The sequence below is a fragment of the Physcomitrium patens genome, chromosome 23 (genome assembly GCF_059467195.1).
Source record: "Physcomitrium patens ecotype Gransden chromosome 23, ASM5946719v1, whole genome shotgun sequence".
Lineage (NCBI taxonomy): Eukaryota > Viridiplantae > Streptophyta > Bryopsida > Funariales > Funariaceae > Physcomitrium > Physcomitrium patens.
Window position 1 is genome coordinate 12,179,741 of NC_143432.1, and position 20,307 is coordinate 12,200,047.

General features: G+C 37.3%; 3 protein-coding genes across 4 annotated transcripts; 1 reads left to right on the forward strand and 2 right to left on the reverse strand.

Annotated features, from left to right (window-relative positions):
• Positions 1-2,221: 2,221 nt before the first annotated feature.
• On the forward strand, positions 2,222-5,939 carry LOC112275503 (purple acid phosphatase 18). 2 transcript variants are annotated; one of them, XM_024505901.3, is made up of 7 exons: positions 2,222-2,495; positions 2,718-2,918; positions 3,577-3,883; positions 4,143-4,519; positions 4,644-4,832; positions 5,126-5,214; positions 5,459-5,939. In XM_024505901.3, exons 2-7 carry the CDS (start codon positions 2,766-2,768, stop codon positions 5,706-5,708), a joined length of 1,365 nt encoding a protein of 454 aa, XP_024361669.1. In that variant the 5' UTR covers positions 2,222-2,495; positions 2,718-2,765; the 3' UTR covers positions 5,709-5,939. The 2 variants fall into 2 exon arrangements, with proteins under 2 accessions (XP_024361669.1, XP_073386777.1); XM_073530676.2 differs by lacking the exon at positions 2,718-2,918 and having other exon boundaries at positions 2,287-2,495.
• A 7,184-nt stretch (positions 5,940-13,123) lies between these two features.
• On the reverse strand, positions 13,124-17,222 carry LOC112275792 (putative adenylate kinase 5, chloroplastic). The gene is made up of 13 exons (XM_024506433.3): positions 17,023-17,222; positions 16,652-16,693; positions 16,217-16,348; positions 15,908-15,943; positions 15,597-15,677; positions 15,271-15,409; positions 15,059-15,138; positions 14,747-14,812; positions 14,414-14,443; positions 14,126-14,235; positions 13,859-13,996; positions 13,608-13,637; positions 13,124-13,457 (listed from the first exon to the last, which is right to left on the reverse strand). Exons 1-13 carry the CDS (start codon positions 17,200-17,202, stop codon positions 13,430-13,432), a joined length of 1,092 nt encoding a protein of 363 aa, XP_024362201.1. The 5' UTR covers positions 17,203-17,222; the 3' UTR covers positions 13,124-13,429.
• Positions 17,223-17,843: 621 nt separating this feature from the next.
• On the reverse strand, positions 17,844-19,411 carry LOC112275794 (large ribosomal subunit protein P1). The gene is made up of 4 exons (XM_024506438.3): positions 19,297-19,411; positions 18,623-18,746; positions 18,404-18,483; positions 17,844-18,145 (listed from the first exon to the last, which is right to left on the reverse strand). Exons 1-4 carry the CDS (start codon positions 19,363-19,365, stop codon positions 18,092-18,094), a joined length of 327 nt encoding a protein of 108 aa, XP_024362206.1. The 5' UTR covers positions 19,366-19,411; the 3' UTR covers positions 17,844-18,091.
• Positions 19,412-20,307: the final 896 nt, after the last annotated feature.

A 20,307-nucleotide genomic window follows, 5' to 3' on the forward strand; every position in this document is an offset into this window, starting at 1 on the left:
AAATTATATATAAAAGTATATAAATTGTATATAAATTATATATAAATTATATATAAAAAACCAAATTACATATAAAATTAATCTATAAAAAAAATTATATAACTTAAAGATAATTTAGTATATATAATAAGAAAAAAATCATCTTTGGTACATGGTATCATCTTAGTGAAGTCAATGTGAGAATAATATTTAATATATTGATATTACAAAGAAATGATATCTTTGGAATGATTTAAAGAAATATAAAAATTCTTTTAGTATATATAAATTAGAGATAATTTTTAATCAAAATAAAATTTTTAATCTATGCAAGTAAAATAATAATAATATAAAAACCAATTTGAAAGAAAAGAACTAAGAATTTTATTTTTATTTTTATTTTTATTTTTATAAATGGATATATTTTATTAAAGTAGATAGATATTCTACACAATATGACAACTAATCTTAGATGTATTATTGCTTGATGTGTGGTTTTCATCAATTGTTAGACCATAATATTCGACTTCACAAATAAATATTTTTTTCTTTATCTTGCCCCCATTCTAATGCTTGTGATCAAAATTTGACAATAAACTTATAATTCATATTGCCTTAGTAATAACTTAAGCTTCAAATTTTTCTTATTATTTGTAGCAATATTAATATGCATTATATTTCTTTTCGATTTTGATAATTGAAGTCTAGAATCAATCTATCTTGAGGTTCTATGGTGGCATAGTTTTTGTTGAACTAAACAATCAAGGTCCTCAACAACATTGATAGCTACCTTATCAACCAATTGGGATGCAATAATAATCAAATTTGAATGAAAAATTATCAATTCTACTTATGAATAATATAACTTAGCTTCAATCAAATGAGGAGGTATTCTAGGTCTTAACTACGTGTTTAAATGGCAAGAATAATGGATTGTATTATGAGCAAAGAAAGAAGCAATTTTTATTTAGGTGATTTTGTACCAAGGATTTTTTTTTTATATATATATATATATTAAGAGCCAAAGATAATTTTTGTATTTAATCAAATTGTTGCATGTAGAATCATACAACTCCAAAAGTAATTACTCGCAAATTTTGGAAGTATGCACAAGCAAAACATTTATAGAAATGAACACCTTTAATAATGAAAAAAGTTATTACATATTTTATGTTATGTAGATTGTGGTGGATTTTTTCAAAAAATAAATACAAATAAGAATTTAGACGTTGTAAAAGTTGATGGCTTTTGGAAATAAGACATGGACTAACAAGATGACATACCAAAAATAAATATGGCTAGGCCATTTAAAAAGAGATCTAGAAAATATAATACTCTAGTGCCTTAATATTAAACAAATGGGATAGACTATGGATTCTAAAATTAGATTTTTAGATTTGGAGCAGTAAAACCAAAGCTCTCCTTAGCAAATTAGTAATTCATAATTCAAATGGAGATAGTGGAACCATTCAAGCTAAATGTATAACTATCACACTAGAAAAAAAAATTAAATTTCCTCCAAAAATGAAATCTTAAGATGTTAAAGACTAATGTGTTTTGGCAATATTTAACCATTGTAATAATTATATCCTATGTCAATTAAAAAAAAGAAAATAGAAAGAAAAAAAAATTGACAAAATTAATGTATAAAAGCAATGTTAGTTTGAGTTTTAATTATCCAATCACAGATGTAATTAAATGAATATTCTTATCCTTCAAAAAAACATTATAAAGAAATGTCTAAGAATAGGTCTTTTTTTCTTTTTTCTTTAAATGCATAAAATAAATAATATGTGAAAATTTAAGTTTCTTGTATGTTTTTCTTTTTCTTTTTCTTAATAGATAAATAAAATTTTGATGTATTGTAGGAAAAAACTTTGTGATGTTTAAAATAGAAAACTGATAACTTTTTGCAACTGAGAACTGTTGGCATTTAAAAAAAAAAAAAAAACAAAAAAAACAAAAAAAACAAAAAAACAAAACAAAACAGAAATTTTTACCATAAAATTTTCATTAAATTAATACGTATATATTTAAGATTAAGCAATTAGATTACCAAAGTACTTAGATTATCATTTCACTCATTCAGTTTTTCATCCTCTTCACTCTCAGTTTCTCCATATTAACGGGGGTAAACTAATTCGCGAATCACACTATTTTGAATAAATGGACAAATGATACGGTCCACCTTCTCCATGGTGTGAAAAGGGATGGAATAGATCTTTAGTCGGCGAATCCTCCGGTACCGACAGCAATGCTTCAACGACGATGTGTGGAAATTGCTATTCTCAGGCCTCCGATTGCCCCAGTGTCTTGAAGTTTCACACAGCACCAACCAGAATTCGAGGTTTTAACAAGTTTTTTCATGCACAGAGGCGTGCGGAGAGTAGCGATGAGCTGGAATTTATTGTTGCCGTGACGAAATCTCGAAAGATTTAGGGTTGGAATTGAAGATTTTCTCTGCAGAGGGATCTGTTGCGGTGGGATTGCAGTTGGATGGGACGAATTTTGATGTGGTATGATTATTTGATCGTGTTTAGCTCATGCAGAACTGCTTCCGTGCTTGATCACGGACTGTGACAATGCTTGGTTTTGGAATCTTGTACATTTTCGGAAATGAATGTAGAGATCGCCGCTCACTTTGACGATGATTTTTGTAGTATGATTCGTGCTTGTGTGATCGCAGTGAATTCTGCGTACTGGCCTTGACTCTTTTTTTTATTTGCTTGTTTGTGTAGAATTTGAAGCTTAATTCGGTCGAGTCTGAAGGGTGGGTAGTGTTGGTTATGGCACGGACATGGAGCTCCTGGGTTTTGGTCACGACGCTAGTAGTGTTTGTGGGTAGTGTGATTGCGGAAGCGGCACCTTATGTGCGCCCACCCCCTCGGAAGGCACTCTCGTTGTGGGGCGGTTGTGCGAAGGACTCGGAAAATTTACAGGTGAATTTGGGGTCATGATGTAAAGTCTTTTTTCTTTTTTCTTTTTTTCTTTTTTTCTCTAAACCCTCTGTTGCTAAAATACTCATTCTCTTTTCATCAGCTTCCACCTCAAATCTTTCATCGTGATATTGTGCACAATTACGAAGTGTCACCTTCTTGATCTTGTGTTTGTAATGATGATATAAGCTGTTTCTCCTGCTTTTCGAGTAGACAATGATGGTGATAGGCTTATTTAGGAGTGATAAAAGTTTATTAACACCACTTTGTAGATTTCTTTGCAGCTAAATGATAGGGTAATTTGAATCAGTGAATAGAGCATTAAGCAGTTAACATCTACGTGGTCACCTTGCAATATAGGATTGTAGAGAATTGTTTAGAGCAATATCATAGGGGTTTGAGCTTCAGTTGTGTCCAGCATAGGCTATTGAGATAACACTGAGAATGTTCACTAACACACACGTACACACACTTTCGTTTGTTATTTGTTTTTGAATTTCATGTAAAGAGAGAATTTTGAATTTCATGTAAAGAGAGAATTTTGAACATGACTTCATCTGCTATTGAGGTTGTGCATGAGAACCAATCGAATGCAGTTATTAACAACTATTCATTCATTCACGGGACTAAAACTTAGCATGTTGTTTTGGGTGTATGCAAGGTGCATGTGTCATTAGCGGGGGCAAAGCACATGAGAGTATCATGGATGAGTCCTGCAAATGGTAAAAACAAGACACCAGTGGTACAGTATGGGTTAACGTCAGGGAACTATACCTCTACGGCTATTGGAACGTCAGAGAGTTACTCTTTCTTTCTATACACGTCTGGGTTGATGAATCACGTTGTGATTGGTCCTCTAGAAGACAGCACAATCTATTACTATAAATGTGGAGGTGCAGGGAAAGAATACAAGTTCAAGACCCCTCCACCTGTAGGGCGGAATGTTCCCATCAAGTTTGCAGCTGTTGGTAAGTGTTTCATATTTACGCTTCATATATCTTACTCTACATCAATGCATATGATATGCGAGGAGGATAAGTAAACGATCGACAGGAACTTACTGTAGTGGAGTTTGCCTTATCCTTTTCATGCTTGTGTTATTTCGTAGTAACCGCAAGTGTAAGTAAATTGCATTTACACTCTTTTTGTGATCTGATGTTTCAAACACTTTGGAACAAATCATTAGGATATGACTTCTTTCGTTTATTTGTGAATTTATCTATGCAGGGGACTTGGGTCAAACTGAATGGACGAAATCTACACTGAGTCACATAAACAACTCTAATTATGATGTCCTGCTATTTGCTGGAGATTTATCGTACGCGGATTACTACCAGCCATATTGGGACTCATTTGGCGAGCTTGTTGAACCTTATGCTAGTGCTAGACCTTGGATGGTGACAGAAGGGAATCATGACGTTGAGTCTGTTCCGATTCTTGTTGAATCTTTCCGTGCTTACAATACCAGGTGGCAGATGCCTCACAATGAGAGCGGATCAGATTCTAATCTGTTTTACTCCTTTGAAGTTGCTGGGGTTCATGTGATCATGCTGGGCTCATACACAGACTACGATCCAAAATCTGCTCAATTCAAGTGGCTACAAGTATTGGAGTTTATACCTGTCTCTGTGGATGTTTTTTCTTTTAATTATGTTCGATCTTGTTGCGTTCTTTACGTTGCCATCGTCTCCGTGTTTTTCGCTTAGAGCACGATTTTGCAAATTTCAGGCAGATCTTAAGAAGGTGGACAGAAGCAGGACGCCATGGCTTATTGTTGTTCTACATGCTCCGTGGTACAACACAAACCATGCTCATCAGCATAATGGAGATGCCATGAAGAAGGCACTGGAACAAGTGCTTTATGAGGCTCATGTGGACATCCTTGTTGCGGGTCATGTTCATGCCTACGAGCGCACGGTAAGCATGCTTGCATTGGAATTTTTTCTTTCATGTGTCACGTCCATTGTCAATGTCGGATGGCACATGCATAGGTGTCTTTGTTGACTTTAGAGCACGCAGGTATTTTCAAAGTTGAGAAGGTGTCAATTATTCGGACTTAATTGCATGCTCAAATTAAAATATGAAGTGTTAGTGCTGGGTTCTTTTACCTCTATTTTTGTTACTGGCTACCTCTGATGAGCTTTTTTTGCCGGGCTTGGTTTGTTGCTCTATACTGACTACACTACCCGGCTGTAAATTGTGGAAACCAGACACGGGTCTACGCGAACAACGTGGATCCCTGCGGGATTATGCACATTACCGTAGGTGATGGAGGCAATCGAGAAGGTCTAGCTAGAAAGTTCGTCTCTTACCCTCAAAAGCTGAGACTTTTAGCCACTGTTTTATAGATTAGGGTGGTGATTCCTGCTTGTGACTGACCTTTTACCATTGCAACATAGCCAGGATCTGCCTGTTAGTTTGTGCTATTAGATTAATCAAACACTGCTTTTGGGATATGAACATTGAGGTCGTTGTTGTGAAAAACAATTTCTTGAGTAAGAACTTGGTATTGGTTTTGAAGCTTTCTTGCGGATTATGTACAGGTTCTATGCAAACTCACCAGACTGGTCTGTATTCCGAGAGTCAAGTTTTGGACATGCGGAGCTCGACATTGTGAATGCTACTCATGCACATTGGACTTGGCACCGCAATGACGACGATGAAGCTGTACTTGCTGACGAATTTTGGATATCAAGCCTCAGTGCTGGTCATTCAGAATGCTCCTTCCAAGAACCTAGTACCAGGAGGATTTTAAAACCTGGTTCGCCACGTTTAGGGAAAGTTATATATTAGTCTGTTTGACCAACATTAGCTTTGTATATATTTACCACTTCACGGTTATCATTCCTGATTAGATTATCTAAAGGAATGTAGCGTTTGTAGGACTGAGACCATTCCGGATTGAAATTGCAAAGATGAATCGTCAGCCAAGTGAATCATCTTAATTCTGTTATTACAAGACAAGACTAATACTCATGTTCCATTATGTGGAATATATTGTGATCATTATGGTCCTTTTTTGAAGTGCGGTCTTTGGGACTTATAACGTAATATGTTGAATAAGTAGGTGTTTTGATTCTAACCACTCCACAAAGTGGGCTGTCAAGCTTGTCAAGCTATAGAGTCTGTTTTCTTCTTGCATCTTTTGTCCTCTTTCTTCCTCTGCAGGAGTGGTGAAGCAGATTGGCATTTAAATAAAATCATGTGAACCCATTGATTAGCAATGATTTAATTTTAAGGTTTTTCTACTCTCAAGATGCTCACAGGTTTCCGAATCCTACACGGAATCTGTACGCACTAGTCGTCTACATATTATCTTATTTCTTGTATTATGGGATATTTGCACATGATGTTGAGAACACATTGCATGTAAAAACACATGTGCAAGAAATGAAAGATACTGTGTTTCTGCGATCTACGCAGATTTAGGGTTTCGAGTTTAGGATTTACATTGCCCATGAGCGGTATATATAATTGGTTCAGTTCTTGTCAAGAGGCAAGGATGTCAACCTACATGAGTTTATGGCCTAAGAATAATGTCTATTTTAGGAAATACTATTAATTAAACAAAAAATATTAGTTAAGAGGTATAAATTATGTAGGATACTATTGTATATACACACATTAATCTTTATACATTTTTAGAGAATTGTTAAAATGACCCAAGCATTTATTATCCATCCTAACCATCATCAAAAAAAAATCCACTACTAGATTTGTGTTAGTTAAAAATCAATAAAAAAATGATTGGATCCACAACCAATGATGATGGGTGGGTTGATTTAGTAAATTCATTGATCAATTTGACAATTTCTTTTTTTATATATGTGTATGAATATATATATATATATATATATATGTTATCAATATTTTTATAATATAGAAAAAACCATAATGTCTATTCTATAATCATACATAGGGTTTTCAATATAAAAATATCAAACCCCACATTTCATTGTTAAAGCTCTAAATTGAATATTTCATGAAAACAAGTTTGATGAAAGACAAGTTGCAAATAAAATGTAAGATTCAGCGCAGAGTAATAGAAACATCATCCAAATGACCGAAATCATCCATTAGGGTTTCATCAATTAGGATTTCATCCATTCTACAATTGGTAGTTAGAAAAAGAGAAGTGAATATTTGCTCGCGCTCAGGAGATCGTTTGTAAGGGTTTTGTCTTCATTGCGAGTAAAATTCTGGCACTGCGACGCGAGAAGACCCCACCGCAACGGCACACGACGACGACGTCGCCGCAACGCTGCCTTGCTTATCGAACCCTTTTTTCTGCGAGTCAGAATCCATTGCTGCAAGAGAAAGGACATGGCTTGACGATTGCTACCTCTCGCATCGCAGCCAAGCTGTGTTGAAGCTGAGCGTGCGATAGTCAAATGCAGAATCAACGGCAGCTCTTGGGGCCTGATCGAGGGACTGGCGGCCCCGCGAAGCATCAGTGACATCGCGATATCGATCTGTAACGTACACAAGCCACGTTTTCTGTCGCTGTGAGCTGGATAGCGAGATCGAGACATTCTGCAATGAGTTGCTGCAGGTCCAAACCATCGCAAACCCGTGACGAGCATCGCCGCATAGCCGGCGCTGATCAGACATCCCTCCTGATCGCCACGAGACTTCTCAGGTCCAGGTCACTGGATTTCCTTCTCCCTGCAGGTCGGGTTCACGTGCGATTGACTTCGAACAACGCGACTGGAGCATCGCTGCAGCGTCGCGTCGGACAGCACTCCGGTCCGAGTGAGTACATTTTGTATGTTCCCGTCAGGCTGGGCCGATCGGTCGTTCGATCACACGCTTACACGGTGGTGGTCATAACCACGAAGGCTTTCTCAGACGCAAGGCGCTACAGTCAGTCCGACGTCACGAAACACATGTTTCACATACACAAGGCTAGCATCGGCACCCACACAGTCATCATGCTCATGATAATAACAATAACAATGGTTATACACTTGATATACAGGCTTTTCGACCGAGTAGAAGGTCTTTGTAATGGTAGATGTGGAATGTTTATAGTTTATAAACTCGGTTGTATCGAAATGGAAAAGAAACATGCATTGAACATGAGCGATTTTAGATTCTCTGTTAAATTTTCTTACTAATTAAAGTAGGTCGCGTGCAGACCTTCAGATGAACAATGAATATTTGTTTGTGATCCAGATGTATACTGAGTTTTGAAACTCGCGCACTAATTGTTTCAATAGGTTTATGGTATAAGTAAGAATTTACTGGGTACGATTGCCAAATCACTATTATACATTTTGAGTTGTTTCTGTATTTTTGTTTTCCTTACTTCAGAATTTTCACGTAAAAATGATTTACAATTTACTTTGAAAATTAAACTTGATTCTTGAACTTTATGTTATGAAGCTTGAACAATAAATAGCGTAAGAAAATATCTACTAAGAGGTACTCGAAGTTTTGAAAGCAAACTGTTTTCATCTTTTTATCTTGCATTTTTTATAACATGATTAACAGCAAACAATATTTGCCATCAACACAAAATGAATGCAACAAAAAAAATTAGAAAAAATAAATAAATAAATAAATATATTTCAATGGTTATCACAACATTCTATGGTGATTGGACAATTTAACAATAAACTAGTTTTCGTAGAAGAACGACCTCTGAATTTTAAAATATATATATAGAAAAAATCTCACAACATTGAATGGCTTCACATGTATGAATCATATCCATGCTCTCCATATCAGCCACGGAGGTGAAGAATATGTGACAGTTCGTGTTACAAGACTCGTGTAACAGATGCATTGTCTAGCCTTGTCAAGGTCCACGTCTAGGCAATATTCCGCTTAATTCTTTCCTCCAAATCTAGAATCTCACGATGCCGCAATTTGTGAGCATCTATCATTACTCTTACGTTGGGATCAATGATAATATACTTCAGTCACGATGAATTCGGTGTCCAAAGAGTGAGTTACAGCGATCGGATCAGATCAGTGATCTGAGGCGACGATCGCTAGACAGCGGGACTCGGCTGAGATCAGAATGATCGCGGCTCTTCCTGTGCTGTTCACCGAATTGCTGCACGGCGGTGTAAAGGGATCAACGCGAAGGGACCTTCAGGCTAGGGACCATCTCTGCACTTGGACCTTTCCTGATTTTAACTTGCCACTGTGGGTTTCGGGGGAATCAAACATGAGGAATGGCGTGCGTCAACAGTGTGGTTCAATGGGGGAGTAGCTCTGAAGATTGCTCCAGGTTGGGGATTTATACCGTCAGAACTGCAGTCTGGGATCACTGCAGTTCACCAATCTGGGAGCTCAGAATCTGGAACTGAAGTGGTTCTATCCGTAACTTGCGACGTGCCATCTGAATATTTGGTGTTTCTTTTTTCTGAATGATCAGCCGCGCTTAGGGGTGCTGACGAATTGGTAATGTGTCGACTATTATATTCAGCACTGTATTTTCCTTGCTGTTGCCTACTGCGAGTAGTGAAGGATCTTGAAAAGCCTATTCTAGCTTTAAATTCAGGCGGAGAGCGCTCGTGGAAGTCCCATTCAAGACAGAGGTTCGGAAAGCCAAGTGGCTCAGGGCTGAAAATCGACGACGTTGGAGCTGTATTAGAATAGTTGTAGTTTCTTCGAGTCCTCGCAAGGGCTTTGGAGATATGTTGTTCGTGTAAATTTGAGATTATTGGACCTAGTTCACATGATTTCAGCTGAAACTGAAATCCGCAGTTAAATCCTCAGTAGGCATGTCGCTTTCCGGGAAGGATGTATAAGCGGACGGTCGATGATCTTGGATCGTCTGCGATAGTGCGGGATTCTCAGGTTACCTCGGAAGGATCAATAGACTGGAATGAATCAGGTGCCCGCTGACGCTGTGCACTTCGGCGGCAAGTCAAGGTATATAATTAGTTCAACAATATCAGGTTGCAGTAGCTATGGCAGATCCGAAGCCTTGTGGCAAGAAGTGCTTGGAATTCACAGTGTCCAAATGGGTATCAAAAGTCGCGCCGTTGACATCAGGACAACCAGCTGGGTCGATGAATAATACTCTAAGTGTAACAAATCAGAAAACGCTCTCCGCAACAGTTGTGTTCATTGTCTTCGCGTTTGCGAGCCTTTTCATAATTTTTCTCTGTGGATTTTTACTGCAACGGAACCGGCTGCGCAACCAGAGATCGGATACGACAAATGTAGTCGTGGTCCAGCCTAAAAGAGAAGAGCAAGAGCAGGAGGCACTCAACGAGGAAGGAAAATGGGGCGCCGGCTCGGTGGAACTTGTGGTGATGGCTGGCGAGAAAACCCCGACTTTTCTTGCTCACCATAGCCTTTCGCCATCGACCACTGCCATACAACATCCTCCTCGCAATCTTTCCACTCTGTAGTGTCTACGGACTCTCTTTCCTACCAATTCTGTTTTCTACCTCTCGATCACCTTTCTTGTGTGCATACACTCACCCCGTCCACCCCAAGTCACACAAGCTCGCTGGAGCACTTCGAAGTAATTTTTTGGTGTGTTAAGAGAGGGAGAGATCGAGAGAGTTTTAGCTTCTTATCAAACTCAGGCTGTATAAATCAATCCATCCCTAGAGGAACAGAATTCGAGCTCCTTTATAAGGATGCAACTTCAGCATCGAAGCCACTGATGAAGTATTGAAGACATGGAACCCCTCTTGAAGAATGACACTTATGAACAATCCAATGCACGCAGAGCTTGAAAGAAGTGGTTGTCCACACGGATCGTTCCTTGCAGTCGTTGAGGAAAGTTTTGGATCACTCGTAGGCAATTATTTCAATAGAATTCAGCACTAAAGTGGCATCGGGCAGGTCGCACATTTCGACTAGTTTTTACAACCTGATATGTCGATGAATTGATGTGGATTGATCATAGCTTATTGGGCTATAGCGGAGGAGTGACTTTATGAAATCTTATTACATAAATTAATGCACCAAAATGATATATTTATATTTTATCTATGTATATATATATATATATATATATATACATATATACACTCAGCTTGTAGTTGTTAGCATGCTGAAAACAGACAAATTACCAGTTTTTGAAGTGCACAAAAACTCTTACATGCAGTACTTGGTAGTAGCTTTTGAATTGTTTTTTTGGTAAAGACACGCATTTGGTTTGTGCCTTTGGGTACCAGTTTGGTAAGAATATTTGTCCACATTTTTGAGGTTGTTATGTGTTTAAAATGATTTTTTTCTTTTTTTTTCTTTTTGTTGTTGAAACATTGTTGAAAAAATATTGTTATGGTAAAGTGGTCATAAATTTATATAGTTATTTATTTATTTATTTATTTGAAAGAAAAATAATGATAAATAGTTATAGGTTCTAACTATGGCCACAAACATTGTTACTCAAATCACATGTTGAATTTGGCAAAATAATATATAACATTATTATAACAGTTTGTTTATCTATATTAACTTGTTTCTACATTATATTGTGCAATTTTAATTTTGTAACTCTAAATTGAAATTTATTACAAAGCCAAGTCATTTCTATCTAAATGATGGAAGAAGCACCTAAAAATAATTAGCAGTGCAAAGATTATATAATCTCCAATTAACAACATAGGTTGTTAGAATACATGTATGCCTATGGCAATTGTAGAAGAAAAAAACTTTAAAGTCATGGCCCTAATTATTAATGTCTATTAGAGAATTCTTCCTCTTGCTAGTAGACATAGCTTTAAGATTTGACAATATCCAACTTATTTGCAAGCATAGCAAATCCTCCCTTTTTTCTTTTTTATTCTTTTGTAGTAGTTCCATGTACTTAAGTACATACAAATCTCAAAAAATAGAGAATGCCACACATGTAGAGTTCTTTGCTTGTGGTCTTCCTTTCATTCTTCAAAATTAGCACTCTAGCAATACTTGAGATTTTTTCTAAGTCAAATGGTGTAAATTCTTCACTATACTTTGTTGTTGATGATTTGGGAGGTTGGCAAAGTTGTTGCATATGTCCTCTAATATAACCAGTAGTGCTACATTAAGTTTTTTGATTTGCTTAAAAAGTAATGAAACTTATTGAATTAAGTGCCATTAATCCACAAAATTAGTCATTTCTAATCTTTGTTCTTTTTGCAATGAGATGTTATTACTTGTGCTTGTATAGTAGTCTCTATATGGTTATAAAAGTATTACAATAAGGTTTTTTTTTCTAATACAAGTGTCCTTATGGCAACTTCCAAATTCTAATTAATTTAATATTTTATTTGATATTATTGGTCTAATATACATAAAGGTTTTCAAGTAAAAGCTTAAAATTACTTACATACTTAATTTTTCTATTTATTACATATTATTTTAAATGTTAATTTGATTTTTTAAAGTATATAAAATAAATAATTAATTAATTACATATTTCTTTAATTATATATTTTATTTTTTTAGTATTTTTTTAAATTATTATAATAGATTTTTGTAATAGTTGGTCATATTATTTTAGCAAGTAAGTTTTAAAGTTTCAATAATTTATATTTCCTTATATAAGCCATAAAGATACAAGTTTTTATTTCATAATTTATCATAATTATATCTATTCATAATCAATGTGACATACACTTCTAATATTTTGCATTTAATAGAATAAATTGAAACAATATTTTAAAAAAACTTCTTTAATCCCATTTCTTTTGATTGTTGTCTTTTAATTAAAACTTTAGCATGAATAATTGTAATAAGCATTTAGTATAGAAACCACATGACTCTATCATTATAAAAAAACCATTAAAAATTAAAATATTTATGCATGTTAGAAGATTGGCAATGCCATATCCACTCATGTTGTCCCCACACAACTTCATATGAAAATATTCTGATCATATAGCATGTTTAATTCTTGACATTATTTTCTAGAATATCTATAAAAAAAAAAATCTTAACTCCATTTATGTTGTTTACCACTTCTCATTAAGTTGAGTCTAAATCCCTCGCCAACTTTAGCTCTTAAATCACCATTTCTAAAATAATCCAGTTTACACTTTCTCACAACCAATGAATGTTGTAAGGTTTGTAGCAATCTAGAATCATAAGCACTAGGCATGCATATTGGTAGCTGCACCTGAAAACTACCACGAAGGAGGTACTTTCCTGGGACGGTAAGTTTCGGCAAAACGAATGCATTCGAGTAGAGAGAACAACCAAACACATGCACTCAGGCGTGCTGTAGCAATAACAATCCCACAAACAATAGCAGCTTACACCTTCAACGTTATTCAAATTGATTTCTACAATTCCAGTTGTGTGACATGAAACCTCAACTACAATACAATTACTGTCTCCGTATCTCCATTGAAGTCATCTAAATCACATGGAACTTCTAAATACGTTAATACTGCTCAACAATCCTCACTAGCACATTGAAAAAAATAGGTTTCAAAATACCTGCTGAATTATTTCATTAAAAAGACTACAGTGCACAAGAAAATTTGGAACTCTACGTGAAGAGATAAAATTGTTCGCTTTACAAAAAAAAGAAAGCTAAGCCTTACGAACTCCAGTTCTCAGCCAAGAAGATTTGAAAAGAAACTCCTGCAAGCAAGAAGAAAGAACTTCGTCAACAAACTGTCGTATGAAAACTAGAAGAAATATCATCACTTGAAAAAGATGACGCAAGGAAAATACAAGATTGACAATAGTAAAATCCAAATTCTTAAGTTTCCGATGCGAAGGAACATGTACCAGATTCCAGTAGGTGCCGATTGGGCCGTCCTGCAAGCACAACCCATACCCCGGTAGTTGCTCTTAGTGCATATTAAGACAACCTACGGTTATCAGTGCAGAATGCTGGGTTCATCCAGAATATGAAGAACCGCGATTCGCAGCAGGTATAACATCAGTATATTTAGATAATGCATAACATGTTATAATAAAATAGACCATTAAAAAAATAAAGGAAGGAAAAGAAAAAAAAAAAAAAAAAAAAAAAATACCTTACTATCCCATTGTACGCGTCACTGATCTCAGACCGAGTTGGTTCATGGTCAAATGATGCTATGAGTTTGTAAACCTCAACACCACGGTCTAAATCAAACCTCCTGTAAATCTCATATGGTCCTGGATATGCCATCCTGCCAATCCCCCTCAATCCAAGTTATTTCACACGTCCTTGTTGCTGGTACTCACACTTTCATTATTGATTTGAGTGCTTGGTTATTACAAATATTATGAACTTCATATAAAAAATTCGCCAACAATACCTAAATGCACCGACAATTGGGTACTGGGTGCCTGACGTGTACATGAGGCGAAAATTGTAGCAAGTGAAAAAAGATTCGGCAAACTCCATCCTTTCCTGTCGTCCACCCACCTGCTCACTTCGAAGCCAAGACTCCTATTAGCTACTAAATGAATCTATGTAAGCTCTACAACTAGAATTGCTTCATGTTCTAATACACGACCAACCACTCCGCAAATGCATTTGCTGCTATTCCCACAGGTTAGAACACAAAGGAGGAAATTGAGAAATGGTAAGGATTATTTCTCACTTGCATAATTCCACCAGAGGCTGGAATATCCTGATACAAAAATTTGCGAGAGGTTTTAGGAGCAAAATTACAAAAAGGAGTTTAAGCTACACTCAAAAAAATTCAAGTGTTACTGACGCCATACCTCACAACGGTATCTGCTCGCTTTATTACTCCAGAGGTGGGACTAATACCCATGGAAATGATGTTAACTTCTAGAATGAGTAGAGACTCTACATTTGCGGAAATCATGTTGGCAATTGAAAGAAGAAATCTATTCCAAATGACTGCTTGTGAGATGTGAGATAGCACACATAATACCTGATACACCAAACAGTTCAAAAATGCACATACCTTAAGTTTCGGATTGAGTATGATAACGGGTCTGTCACCTGCTGCCTCCACCATTGCTTTCAAATCCTGAATCCAAGCATAACCCACGACTCATGTAAGGTAAACGATCATGCTGAAACCAAATTTCATTAAGATTCAGACAGCATAACTTGTGCTTCTAATTTGAATGGTTGTGATAGCAATATTAGCCTCCAAAGAATCATAAAAAGAACCAAAAATATAATAATGTGGACCACCAGACTCATGATTGTGAGGATTAACTCTCAAGTTATGAAGGATACTAAACGCAAAACCAGAGACATCATGACTTACATCAATAATACAATTTCCAACAGCATTTTGTGGTGCCATCAGGATGAACATGTCGTCATCATCGTAAACCTCTTTAGCACCTGTAAAATAATCAATAATAACAGGAGATAAGAAAAAGAAGACACATAAAAATCAGAACAGAGCAGGGCATGAAAAATTACATGGAAAAGATTGAATGCTTCACATGGGGAGTGGGAAAGGGTAATTCAAACCTACAGCGCCGAATCTAATGAAGGTGTCCTTCTCGATATACTCGCCCCAGTCCATGCGCTCCAGCATTGGACGGGTACCTGAAAGTGCTAATGGCATACCTGAGAATATTCCTTCTCCCATGGGTCCTTGTACACAAACCTACATAAATAAATAAAACCCTATCAAAATGTTTCAAATGAAAATGTCGAATCCACATAAGTTGAAGTTTCTGCAGAAAGGACCAATAGCCCAGAAGAGCTCAAGTTTTAAGTGGACAGTCGGACTTCAATATGTAGAGAAATGGCCTAACAAACTGGTAAGCACTATAAGTCATAGCATCACATACTCTGACGCGTTTTCCATCATTCGCAAAAGTGAACGCAAGTTCTCGTATGAGTTCCAGCAAAGTCCCTATTCTGTACACATCCTGCACCACAGATAACGAACTTCGTCAGTAGGTTACCTTCAACGCATCGAAGAGAGCGCAAAGTTTTTCATCTGAATCAAAAGAATACTCAACAACTTGATTCATCATTCAAGTAAGCCCACTACAGAGTACGTCCAACCCCAGTGAAAACAAATCGCAGTCCATTTAATCAGTACAAAATCCAGGTGGTACTAACAACGCTTTAAATATTGCAATTCGTGAGGACTTACCATTTCAGGATTTAGCTCGGGAATGGTAAGCAGGACCTGTTGACAACCACCAGAATAACCTCATTGTCCAGGAAAGGTTACTGATTACTGATTACTCGCTGGGATACAATACCTTCTTGAGCGTTTGTTGATGCATACTATCTGCTGAAGGCGAAAAAATGGAATCCAGAACCAAGAAGATTCACAGATCTACAACAGCCCTACTTACGTCGCAATTATAGGATGTTAACCCCACATCGTAACTGGAAGTATTGAAAGGATGTACTAAAAGCGGTAAAATAATTGCAGCCTGACCAGAAAGATCCAGACCTTAAGTTTATGCTTTCCATCGTCAATAGCATTCTTAGCTGCCTGGCACGCGTCTTTGTAGAAGTACTGACGAATCTCTCTTGAATGTGGGCATGTGTTTAGTTTTGTCGGCACTCCTCTCCAACCAGAGACCTTCAAGGAAGTCATTGGGTCAAAACCGAAAACTACTGCAAGGCTTACATTAATTGACGACAAAGTAGTCCCAAAAATTCTGAAAACCTTACGCTTCTGCAATTTGATTCCAGTGAGGGTTGCGCTTAATTATTACATGATTTACGCAGAGCATGTTCCAGAACTTGAGTAAGGAATTCGCGACATGACCTTTTCTAGTTATGTTGTTGTCAGATTGTTGTCAAGCCCTAAAAGTGTAACAAATTGCATTCCACCATAGCCAGAAGGCGTGAAGAGAAATCGCACTATGACGAAGTGATTTACCTTGTCACCAGTTTCCAAATTAGGGGCACCTTCAGCCCGAATCTGCCGCACGGAGGCAATCAGTACTGGCATCAGAAACGTAGATAGACCAACCGGCAGAAGAAACTAACCAGGAATGACTAAATATTGAATTAAATCATGAATTGATTTCCCAATTGGTTCGAAATTTCTTCACACATTGGCGTCACAACAACATTTTCACGAGACTGTAAAATCAAAAAATTGGAGACAAGTTGCACTTGACCAGCAAATGATTTCACACTTGTAATCGGCGAACATCCATTTCCAAGACCAAAAGAGGATGGAGCTCAAAAGGAACTTAGTTACGTGCACAAAAGTTTGAGCAGCCAACGGGCGATGGAAGGAAGTACCCGCAAGCACGGCAGGCTTTCTCCACCTCGAGAATTGAACACACTAACAGTGTTATCGGCGATGACGCGGGCTCCACCGAAGCTCGAATTCAGCCGTCCGAGGCTAGAATTTGGAGGAAGAATGGGGAGGGACATTGTGAGACATACCGAAGACGCCATGGCCGAAGCATGCGATACCATGGTATGCTGTTGAAGCCACAGAGTACAGATATGACGCTACACCAATATTTTTTAAGTCTTGGTGAATTAGGAAAGCCATGACGTAGCCATGACAGTTCGTTAGCATTTCCACTGTGTCATCCACTTTCTGCAAAAGCGATCGAAAGATTTCTGGATTCGTAAAGTAGATCACATTCCAATGGTGAAAAGTAAAGTTCACGCTCAGATTTGAAAATTCGCACTGTAATCGCTTTCCCTCAATGACGGCAGTATTGTTTACGTGTCGCAACAGGTTCTTAATAAGCTAGAGTTTTCGATGAATCTCTACTAGAAATGTTCATCGGACAGCTTCCAAGGCCCACCGCTCGGTGTGAAAGTCTTTTTAAGTGTAGACAATCGAGTTGAGTTGACATTATCTAAAGCAGAATTCTCTGCTCTGAATTCCAGTTATCGATGTCCAAACAATAGCTACAGGAGAGTATGGATTGCATTAATGAATCGTAGTCAATGTGTTGAGAATTTGCTAATTTTACAAACAGTGCAAATCAAATTTCATGCAATTATTAAGAGTTATAATTGACTAGGAACAGAGAAAAATATAAGAATTTGGCTATAAGAAAGTGTCACGCACAAAAAGGAACCCTGCAACGCTGATCAGAAGATTATGTGAAGTAGGCTTTATGGAATTTTCCGCCTCGTCATCACAAGGCAACCCAACCATTGTTTACTTTCATATCTCTAGGTTACAAGGGTGGTGACCAATGTCGGAGATTTGCGAAGGCAAAATCAATGTAAGACAAGATGCCACCATCGAGAACCTCCTGGGCATTAAGAATTGATGATTATACCCTTAAAATGAGTGATTCAGAACTTGGCATGAACGAGATCCAACACAACCCATTGGGCAACTCTAATCAAACAAGCTGAAGCCCATGTCGTCATCACTCTCCTCCTTCGGTTCTTCCTGTAAAGTTACAATATAATGTAAGATATACGAATAAAATATAAGATATACGAAAGAAAACGAAACACTCTGCACAAGCATTCACCAATTTACAACACAAATTGCAAGCTACGCCGAGAACAAAAAAACTACCAGAAAGCTATGCCATGGGCAGAGATTGAAACCCGCATAGATGAAAAACGTTGCACAGAATGTAACGTGAGAGGATAAACCACATGACAGGTGCATTTTCCACTGTAACTCATAATTAGAACTTACCTTCTTCTCCTCTTCCTTGGGTGCCTCAACAGCAGCGGAAGCAGCAGGTGCTGCACTCACAGCGACTGCACCACCACCACCTGCAAAGCACCGCGATTCCAAGTAATTCAACGAGAGTTTCCTGGCAATTCATAACCTAAAAAAGATGCCCAGCAGATTTACGTCCCCAGAAAATCACCTACTAGTGATAAAAACGAGTTTTAACCCATCTCTACTTACCACCTCCAACATTGGTGACAAGGTCATCGACGCTCCTCTTCTCGCATAGCTTCGCGAATAGAGAAGGCCAGTATCCCTCTACGGACACGTTAGCAGCCTTCACCAAAGCTGCAATCTTGTCGGCCTAAAATTACCATGTGTTCACATTAGGCAACTCTTCTGAACAGGCCTCACATGTGGTGCACCATAAGTGAAACAGATTCATCCACACCAACCACCCGTTCCGCAATTATCATAAAATCACTTCAACCACTGAAATGAAGCGAATAGGTCAACTCCAAAAGGAGCGAAGACTGTTAACATGTTGAGTTACAGAAAAACAACCGAAGACCCACACCCTTCGAAAACCAGCTCTATGGCATTCCAGCGTAGTCGACATCAACACCTCCGAGACATCTCAAAATACTACACACTAAGATTCAATACACAACATAATACCCAAAACCCTAAAACCTCAGCAGAAGCCTCTTAAGGGTAAAAAAATTCAACAGAGTCCATCGAAGACAATTCTATGTCTCAGCAGCAGAACTAAACCCATCACTAAACCGAGAAACCCCAACGACTGCGGAAAGAATCCTACCCGATGCTCTAATTCAAAGCTTCTGGACCGAAGTCCCAGCCCAAAAACCCTAGAAATAAAAAATAAAAATAAAAACACTTGAAGGAATGCTTACAGTGATGGCAATGCCGTCATCGTGGAGGATGAGACAGGCGTAAGTGCAGGCAAGCTCGCTGATCGACATGGTGGCGATACGGGATCGAGGGAGAGCTCGGATCTGAGGGAATTGGATGAGGAAAAAGACGAAGCCAGGTGGGAGCAGGAAGAAGAAGCTTGAGGTGGGGTGAGGCTGGCACTTCGAGGCACCCTTTTGACCTAATCGAGATATACACCGTCCGATCAGGTTTGGATCGGACGACTCGATGTAACTTCTACAGAATAAGCCAATGCTATGCACAATGCCTTTAAAATCGCAACAATATGAACTGTCGTGGACCTTACTAACTAATCTTTTTAATGCTTGATCAACAATTACTAATTGCGTTACCTTACGTTGTGAAACAGATTTGAATCTTATTGATCATTAAGGCGAAGAGATTTGTAAGATTTAGCGTTGGCATTAAGTGAGCTCTAGAATAAATGCATTTTCCATGGCTAATTGTAAAATGATAATACATTTCTGTGATAATGTACACAGGAATACAAAGATTGCTGAGGGATAAGTCTAACCGTGTAGGTGTTATTATGTACAATTAAGGCATGTGTTGAGTGAATGTAGTTTGTTAAAGTAAAACCGTTTATTATATCATAAAATAAACCAAATAGCTTACTTTTAGTTTTGCTTTTAGTTTTACTTTTAGCATTATAAATGATTCTCAAGCATCGAATGTTTTATATCAATTACTCACCTGAAACTTCCACAAAATTATTTGTGATATTGCCCTATAATAGCTGTGTACATTTTCAAGGTAAATATTTCTTGATATTGATTAGTAAATCAAGTAAATTTTCAAAAAGAACAATTCGAGATAAACTTTCATCATTTTGAAATGAGACAAACTTTCATCATTTTGAAATGAGATAAACTTTCAACATTTTGAAATGCATAATAAGGTTAAATAAATCAATGTTCAGGTTCAATTTGCATTCAAATGGGACATACGTGTTTTAAAAGGTATATATTAAA